Raw genomic sequence first — 9,570 nt, 5'->3', positions numbered from 1 at the left:
ACGTGGCCAATAAGGATCACTTTCAATACTATCAAGAAACACAAAGAACTTTACAAAGATCGATCATTTTCCAGCGCTTTACAATCATTTACAAGGTGATTCCTGTCTTCACACGCTCTATAAGTCTTGTATCATATATTATTATAGTATCACTGTACGTCACCACTGCGTATGTATATGCCGCCAACCAAGGTCTCCACAGTCCTTTGTCCTGTGTCCTGCTGGGGTAGTGGCGCCATTCAAAGATCTACACAGTCCTGTGTCCTACTGGGGTAGGGGCGCCATTCAACGATCTCCACAGTCCTGTGTCCTGCTGGGGTAGGGGCGCCATTTAAAGATCTCCACAGTCCTGTGTCCTGCTGGGGTAGGGGCGCCAACCAAAGATCTCCACAGTCCTGTGTCCTACTGGGGTAGGGGCGCCAAACAAATATCTACACAGTCATGTGTCCTGCTGGGGTAGGGGCGCCAACCCACGATCTCCACAGTCCTGTGTCCTGCTGGGGTAGGGGCGCCAACCAAAGATCTACACAGTCCTGTGTCCTGCTGGGGTAGGGGCGCCAACCAAAGATCTACACAGTCCTGTGTCCTGCTGGGGTAGGGGCGCCAACCAAAGATCTACACAGTCCTTTGTCCTGTTGGATACTGGGGTAGGGGCGCCAACCAAAGATCTACACAGTCCTTTGTCCTGTTGGATACTGGGGTAGGGGCGCCAACCAAAGATCTACACAGTCCTTTGTCCTGTTGGATACTGGGGTAGGGGCGCCAACCAAAGATCTACACAGTCCTTTGTCATGTTGGATACTGGGGTAGGGGCGCCAACCAAAGATCTCCACAGTCATGTGTCCTGCTGGGGTAGGGGCTCCAACCAACGATCTCCACAGTCCTTTGTCCTGTTGGATACTGGGGTAGGGGCGCCAACCCACGATCTCCACAGTCCTGTGTCCTGCTGGGGTAGGGGCGCCAACCAAAGATCTACACAGTCCTGTGTCCTGCTGGGGTAGGGGCGCCAACCAAAGATCTCCACAGTCCTGTGTCCTGCTGGGGTAGGGGCGCCAACCCACGATCTCCACAGTCCTGTGTCCTACTGGGGTAGGGGCGCCAACCAAATTTTTCACACTGTCCTGTACCCTGTACCATCTTTATAATTTTGCTCCAGGTGTAACAAATCTGTAGTTTCTGCTTGAAAGATCACGTCGTCAGATTTTTTATTACTCGGCCTCTTTTGCGCTTTTGTTAATACAACTCTTTCCAACACGACCTCAGTTACGGTCCATTTTGTGTGGTAAGCAATTTTGAAGTTGAACCTTCATGCTTACAAAGTTGAAGTGATGTGCATGAATTCATATATATATATATATATATATATATATATATATATATATATATATATATATATATATATATATATATATATCAACACACTTTGGCTATTCATATTTTTACTAGGAATAGAATTCGGTCAAATGTCTTGTGTATTAAAGTGTACACCATGTCGATATGGGGATAGTAGCCGTAGTAAAAATAAAATAAGTATTTTAACAATGTGGTATAATGGAGCGCACGCCCACGATTGCACTTCTATCAAGAAAAATTACAGCTTATTTTTTATCTCAGGCCACGTTCTTCCATCGTATTTTCTTTTCTTGCTTAAGGGGTCGTAATTTTTTTTTTACTTTCTCATATACGAAGTATAGAGGAAGTATTGTAATCGGGCAGAAAATCGAAATCGAGATTTTCACAACTCTTGACGTTTTCGATAGAAATGAATACTTCAAATAGTAAAAAGTGCTATTAATCCGACGTCGGGTGAGGGGAATGGGTCATTTTAGCATAGAAAAATGTACGGACGACCCCCTCGGGATATTTTTCATGTTCCCATATTTAAAAAAAAATATTTTACTGTACTTATTATCGTGTATAACATATTGCTTTGTTTACAATTAAACATTGAATAGCTCGTCGATGTCAAATGTTGATTCTATGTGGGGATGGAAGTGTGTGTGTGTGTGGGGGGGGGGGGGGCGGGTTGTACTGCCCCGGGACTAGGTTTTTAAAACAAAATATGTATTTAACACGTGACCGCCCATTTGTGGTCTCTGTACTTTTATTATTTCTTGGAATGTACCGTTGTTTGAGATTTATTCATAAACCATATTTCTACGAATCCACACTCGTGTTTTCACGACTTGACACCATTAGCCTAACTTCACGTTTAATGTTTTGTTATTCTACTCAATTTTGTCGCTTTTCAATTGTGAATTTGATCCAATTGTCCAGTTTTTCTAGGAAATTTGGCTTGACAATTAAGCGGTTGATTTACCATCGCAAAAGTGGTTTGTTTTGATTTATTTCCATGCTCGAATTCATCAAAATGCGGTTGCTAGTTTAAAGTATATATTCTCAAAAAACGGATTTACTAGTTATATAAAACAAGTGCTAATGACGTCAACAATGAATTATTTGTTTCGATTTAGCTAATGAATTCTTGAAGTTTTTACATGATGCGTTGTTTCTCCCGTATAAAATAAATGAGAAATTATTTTTTTTGGTCTCTTAAACTAGTTCTAGCTTTCAAAGTAGAACGGCGCATACTGCTACTAAATTTACAATGCTACATTAGTTAGTTTTCGTTTTGTTGTATTGATTCGTTTCCGTTTTCACAAGCCAAACGCCATTTAAGTTCAGCTTAAAATATTTTGTTTCATTTCCGTATTTTATCATTTTTTAATTGTACTTTTACCATGTGAATCATTTTAAAAACAAAGTATTAACCTTGACCTTGATGTAGATTGGGTCAAGTGTGTAGTACGTCGCCGTTTATTTTTTGTCGAAGTATTGAGAGTGTCATGATGACCTAACATTTAAAATTATGTCACTTCCGGGCCACCAGCCATAGAAATATTTTAGGTTTTGTTGTTTTCAGATAGGATCTGGTTACGATATGTGTAATCGTCGTAATATATACATAGCTCATATAGCTTGGGTGATAATAATTGTCTATAGCTAGATTGTCATAATTGTCATAATCAATAGCGAGATCGTTTACACTACGTAGTTGCCATTATCAATAGTTAGATCATCTAATATAGCCCGTTAAGCTACATTAACCACCGTATAGCCGGTTAAACAACATTAACCAATATATATCCGGTTAAGCCCCATTAAACACCATATGACCAGTTAAGCTTCATTAAACACCATATAGCCGGTTAAACTATAATAAACCACCATATAGCTGGTTAAGCCCCATTAACCATCATATAACCAGTTAAGGTCCTTTAACCACCATATAGCCGGTTAGGCTACATTAACCACCATATAACCAGTTAAGCCATAATAAGCCACCGTATAGCCGGTTAAACCACATTAACCACCGTATAGCCGGTTACGCCCTATAAACCATCTAGAGCTCATGTTATCACGTGACTGTAGCCAGACCGATGGTCATTGTTCTAAAAATAGATGCACTATTGTATTCACTTCCCCTTTACAGTGACTTGTAATTAAATGATAAAAGTGCATCTGATATGTTTCAATACACAAAAATTGAAATAACACTTCAGATGTTTTAACTCGAATTGAAAGTTACTGTTACTATTACTATTATTATTGTTATTTTTGTTACGTTAATTATATTATTATTACTAGTATTGATAATGGTAGTAGAAGAAGTATTATTATTTGTATTATGTGTATTATTTTATTATTATTATTATTATTATTATTACTATTATTATTATTATTATTATTATTATTATTATTATTATTATTATTATTATTATTGCTATTATTATTATTGTTATTATTATTATTATTATGCTGTATTGCAGGTACATTTTGGTAGCGAACTACGAGACTATAACTAGCCATTATAAAAAGTGCGTATAAGGATTCTACACGGAGTCTGTAAAAAGTCCACACAGAGTCTACGTAGAGTCTACACGGAGTCTATGAGAGTATACACGGAATCTCTTTGGAGTCTACACGGTGTCTATATGGAGTCTATACAGAGTCTATGAGAAGTCTACACGGAATCTTATACAAATTTTAAAACGTTTGACTACGCCTTCCTTTTACTTTAGTATCATCATGAATACGAACATCGTTGGTTATTAAACAATAATTGATAACCTTAGACTGGCTGAAGTAACAAACAAAGAAACCAATACAAACACAGGTCAAGTTTAAGGTTTAGTTTTAATGTTTTGTTCCTTACATTTCTTCTTGTCATACTTGGCGTATTTGTTGTCGTAGGTGTGGAGGGTCAGGCATTGGGCAAACTCCAGGTCACACTGACATGTCTTGTACCTGCATGGGTGCTTGGACTGGGAATCTGGACAGACAGGTGTGGTAAGTATTTTTGGTAAAAGTACATATTTGTGCAAATCTAGACAGAGGTGTGGTCAGTTTTTGTGGCCAAACTACATATTTGTGTAAATCTGGACAGACAGGTGTGGTCAGTATTTTTGGTAAAAGTACATATTTGTGCAAATCTAGACAGAGGTGTGGTCAGTTTTTGTGGCCAAACTACATATTTGTGTAAATCTGGACAGACAGGTGTGGTCAGTATTTGTGGTTAAACTACATATGTGTGCAAGTATGGACAGAGAGGTGTGGTCAGTATTTGAGGTCAAACTACATATGTGTGCAAATCTGGACATAGAGGTCTGGTCAGTATTTTTGGTCACACTACATATTTGTGTAAATCTGGACATAGAGGTGTGGTCAGTATTTGTGGTCAAACTACTTGTTTGTGTAAATCTGGACATAGAGGTGTGGTCAGTATTTGAGGTTAAACTACATATTTGTGTAAATCTAGACAGAGAGATGTGGTCAGTATTTGAGGTCTAACTACATATTTGTGTCACTGTTTCATCTATATACTACTAAAAGTCAAGTTTGTTTACATGTTTGAATATTTATTTGTTTGCCTGATCGAAAATTGTGATATGTTCGACTCTATCTGGAAAGCTGTAAAATGGTATGCAGGTAGAGAATAATTTTTTAATGCAGACAGACTGTTGATCACAAATTTATTTAAAGACGTTAATTAATTAATTGATTTATTCATATGCAGATTAACCCATTTTTTTTAAAAATATTTGAAAAGCCACTAGACTCGGCGGGACCGTGACGTCACAGGTTTTTGTTTACTCTTTAGTACAATAAAATGGCGGCGTCTATCGAAGAAAATTGTGTTCCCATTCACAAGTTTAACGCGTTCTAAATCTAATTTTCTGTCGGTCATAACTTTAACAATACGTCCGTTTTCTGTATTTATTACGTTCCAACACTTATATCAATGTTCAACTGTCTTTTTCATTTAGTTTTACAATAAATTTCTCTAGATCTAAAGATCAGCTATCGAAGGAAATTTATGAATCTAGCCTAGATCTAGATCTAGCCTAGATGTAGGTCACTAGGTTTCTATGTAAATTCTAGATCTAGACTTAATGTAAATTCTACATCTAGAATCTATTTCAGGCCTTAATTATTTTATATAAATCTTTGTTTGGCTTATTTAAGATAAAATTTAATTTGAAAGTTAGTACTACTAGACTTATTTTTAGATCTAGATCTAGAATCTATACGCCGTAAATCAAGTTGCATAAGGAGATACATAGTATAGTATAAAAATTCACTTGTGACGTCACGAGTAAATAGCTAAAATGGTAGCGTAGTCATCTCTCATGCAGGAGGCACGGGTTCTAGACCAATATGTCAATGAAATTTTTTTTTTCAATTTTTTTTTTAGATGTGAATGATAACGTTGCCTATCTGAACTTGGCAAGATACAGGGCAGGTGAAGTAGAGTTTATCTGTTTCTTTGTCCTAAGCATATGAAAGGATAGTGTGGTCAGATACATGCTCGGCTGGAATTGTTTTTTAAACGATAAAAACATGTTGTCTGAGACTTGGCAGGACACTGGGCAGGTGAAGTAGAGTTGAGTAGGTCACCTGTGACGTCAGTTTATGAAGGGATAGTCCGAAATCGGTGTTTTCGGTGTTTTTAAAAGATAAAAAACATATATTTGAATGTGGGGTCTGTTTTTTGTGACGATAAGTGACACTGCAGTAGCGTACCGAGGAGGGGGGGGACGGTAGGGGAGGGGAGGCGGGGGGGGGGAAGGGGAGGCGGGGGGTGGGGAGGTGGAGGGGGGAAGGGGGGGGGGCGGGGGGGGGGGACATATGTTGGGGCGCCAAAATGGTTTGGAAAAATAAATTGATAGGTTGAGGGGGGTTCAAATCGAAAGTTTGAGTGGGGGGGGGTGCACATCAAAAGTTTGAGGGGGGGGGGGGTTCAAATAGAAAACTTTGTCCCCGGGCGCCGGGAAGGGTCGCTATGCCTCTGAGTGACAGACGTGATGTTTTTTGATGGATGACCCCCGAAACCCACAGTTATCCAACGGATGACGGGTATTCTAGTTTGTACTAAAATCGCAAAACCATTGATCAGAATTTCTTAGACAAAATAGGTTATTCGTTTTTTACTTTTTCGTATATGAAGGATAGAGGAAGTATTGTAATCGAGCGAAAAAAATCAAGATTTTCACAGATCTCGACGTTTTACACCTCCCTGAGTCGGAAAAACATAGTTTTGCAATTTTGTCCGTATGTCTGTGTGTGAGTATGTATGGGTGTCTTCACCATAACTTGAGTACCGTTACAGCTAGGTTTGTGAAATTTCATTTATAAGTATTATAAGAAATTTGTAGTTCTTTGTTAACTTTGCAGCGATTTTCGATAAGCGGAGTTGGAACTTTTTTTACTTTCAATTATTCAAAAACTTATCACTTGAGTACTGTTTCAGATAGATAAATGAAATTTGACATGTAATTTCAAGACGTAATTATATGCCTTCTGTCAAATTTTGAGTAATTTCCGTTTACCGGAAGTAGTAAGTTACGCTAATTATAATTTCTCAAAAAAAAACGCATGTGAATTTATAAAGTACTAATTAGGTGCTCATAATATTCCCAACTATTATACACATATTGTTTGGCGTTCACTTTTTCTTTGAGATTCTATTATATTCTAAAACGTTTGAGTAATTAAAAATGGATTTATAATATTGTCAATATCCCGAGTTGCCACCCCCCCCCCCCCCTGTAGTGTTATATAATAATATTCGAGAAAGTTTAGGGGAGATCACTCCCGGTTAATTTATTCCGTTTTTTTTTGTGTCTCATTGATTATATATGGAAAGGAAAACTTTTGGATTATCTTTTCGTCAACTATTTAGTTACCTATTTAGGTCAAGTTTAATTATTTTTGTTATCAACATTTTGCTATTTTTATTTTTAATAATTGAAGTCAACTTTGATTATTTTTATATTTAATCTTTAAAGTCAAGTTCAATTTTTTTTTTATAATTAATAATAAAATTGAAGTCAACTTTAATTATTAAAAAAGTCGATCGTTTAGGTCAACATCAAATATTTATATAGTCAGTAATAAACGTCAATGAAAATTACTAAATATAACTATTTAGGTCAACTTTAATTATTTTTAAAGTTAATAGTTAACTATTTAGGTCAACGTTAATTATTGTTTTATTAAATTAATTAGGTCAAACTTAACTGTTGTTATTGTTTACTATTTAAACGTTAATTATTGTTTAAGCAAATTAATTAGGTCAACCTTAAGTGTTGTATTTAGGTCGACTTTAAGTATTGCTGTAGTAAACTATTTTGGTCTACTTAAAGTCAACTAAAGTGTGCCATTTAGTTTATTCTTTAGTCAACGTTTTTAGTCATTAAAAACCTAAATACATTCATTCCAATAACCTTATACCACTATTTCACGTTAGTGTAGGTGTGTTGAACAATACGTTGGGAAACCTACATTTTGCAGTCAGCACCGCTCTCCTTTTACACAAGGGCTGTTGGCTACAGATCTCTATTGACAAAAATACTTGACTCTACTTCACCTATCATTTTTCTCAACAATAGGCTTTTCAAATATCAGATTATACTTCGTAAGCTGACTTTAAATGTGTGTTGCGTCATCTCCTTACACGGCATACAGGTAGAACACACACAAAAATGAAACTCGTCAAACTCACCTTCACACGTGCACCTAGTCCCGTTACAAGATTTTTTGTACGTCACCAGGTGGGGAGGGGAGAGCCACCCACACAATTTGCCGGCATCTGTGTAGCAGTTGTCGTGTGTCAAACAGCAACTGAAAACAGTTGGGTTTTTTTTTACAATATGAAAAATATTTTTTTTTTCAGTATGAGGTACATATACATATATATATATATATATATTTATATATATTTATATATATATATATATATATATATATATATATATATAAATATATATATATATATATATATATATATATATATATATATATATAGGACTACTGCCCTTGGCGGATGGGTCGAAGTCAGAGATCTACATCCTGACATCAAGAACCTACTTGTCAGTGTCGTCAACTGGGGTTGTGCCCACGCCCCCCAGCCCACAGAAACAGCCGTAGCCCATGTAGCCCAGACAGTTCCTGTTGGTGTACAGCTGTATGAGGCTGCACAGCTGGGCCACGTTACGTTTGCTCAGATGGTGGCTGGTGTGTGCGGGTGTCACCCCGTCGGCTGTTGGGTGAACATTGAACATTGAACACAAACATGTTACACACAATCTTAATAGTTCACGTTTAACATGAGCTCGTGTATCTACGTTGTGTTGAAATAATATAGAAAACATTGTTGGATTTTTTTTTTATTTGAGTAAACTAGAGAAAACTGTTACTTTTAACAAATATACCAAATTTGAAGAAACGTATTTAAGAAAATAAAGTTCGAATCCAGTAGAACGTACTTGAGCAGCTACCTAATTGATGTTTCGTAAAGTAAAGGCGGCCGGGCAAAGTGCTGACCACGACTTCCTTTTATATGCTGAGGTCAAGAAACATGCGAACTCTACTTCATCTACCCAATGGATCGCTAGGTCTAAATAGGATTTTTTAAATTTTTTTTACTTTAATCCTCGATGTTAATACCTGTGAAAAAATTATTATATTTTTGTCAGTTGTTTTGAATGTGTCAAGATTCTAATCCTCTCAAAACATCAATATTTCAAGTCTTGTCACCAAACTGACATACATTTGTCACTTACTTGAAACATTTTTTGGGTTTATTCCACGCATAGTATTTTCCTTACCTTCATAACTAATCAAATTCCACACCAACACAGTAACCAAACAGACAAACAACTGTCCAGCCATTATGTTTGGCCACAGACGACAGTGGTGAAGCCTAGGAGAAAAACAGATTGAACTATCCTTTACAACACCTTTAACCGCGCTATATGCGTGTGTATATAAAAGAAATCAGTCAACCGGAACTATCGTAACGAATCAAATGAAGCAATTATTTATATCCTCTCGAACCAAATTAGCTTAGCACGTGATACGTTTAAGTGTAGCCTTGGCTACACAAAAAGGAATTTGTCATTCTGGGCGTAGCGAAATTTAAAAAAAAAAATAGTTTACAAATATTTTTTTTTATCTACGATTTCTTTACAGGGTTCATCTTTTCCAATTCGTGTCCATGACACATCG

At 36.7% G+C, this 9,570-nt stretch overlaps 1 protein-coding gene across 1 annotated transcript; it reads right to left on the bottom strand.

Annotated features, from left to right (window-relative positions):
- Positions 1-4,184: 4,184 nt before the first annotated feature.
- LOC131942442 (basic phospholipase A2 pseudexin A chain-like) lies at positions 4,185-9,308 on the bottom strand. Its single transcript, XM_059302345.1, has 4 exons — positions 9,171-9,308; positions 8,431-8,602; positions 8,066-8,184; positions 4,185-4,333 (listed from the first exon to the last, which is right to left on the bottom strand). Exons 1-4 carry the CDS (start codon positions 9,232-9,234, stop codon positions 4,185-4,187), a joined length of 504 nt encoding a protein of 167 aa, XP_059158328.1. The 5' UTR covers positions 9,235-9,308.
- Positions 9,309-9,570: the final 262 nt, after the last annotated feature.

This window comes from Physella acuta, unplaced genomic scaffold (genome assembly GCF_028476545.2).
Source record: "Physella acuta isolate Inbredline_101_S28 unplaced genomic scaffold, ASM2847654v3 ptg000406l, whole genome shotgun sequence".
In the NCBI taxonomy this organism is placed as follows: domain Eukaryota; kingdom Metazoa; phylum Mollusca; class Gastropoda; family Physidae; genus Physella; species Physella acuta.
This window is presented reverse-complemented; position numbering and strand designations above follow the sequence as displayed.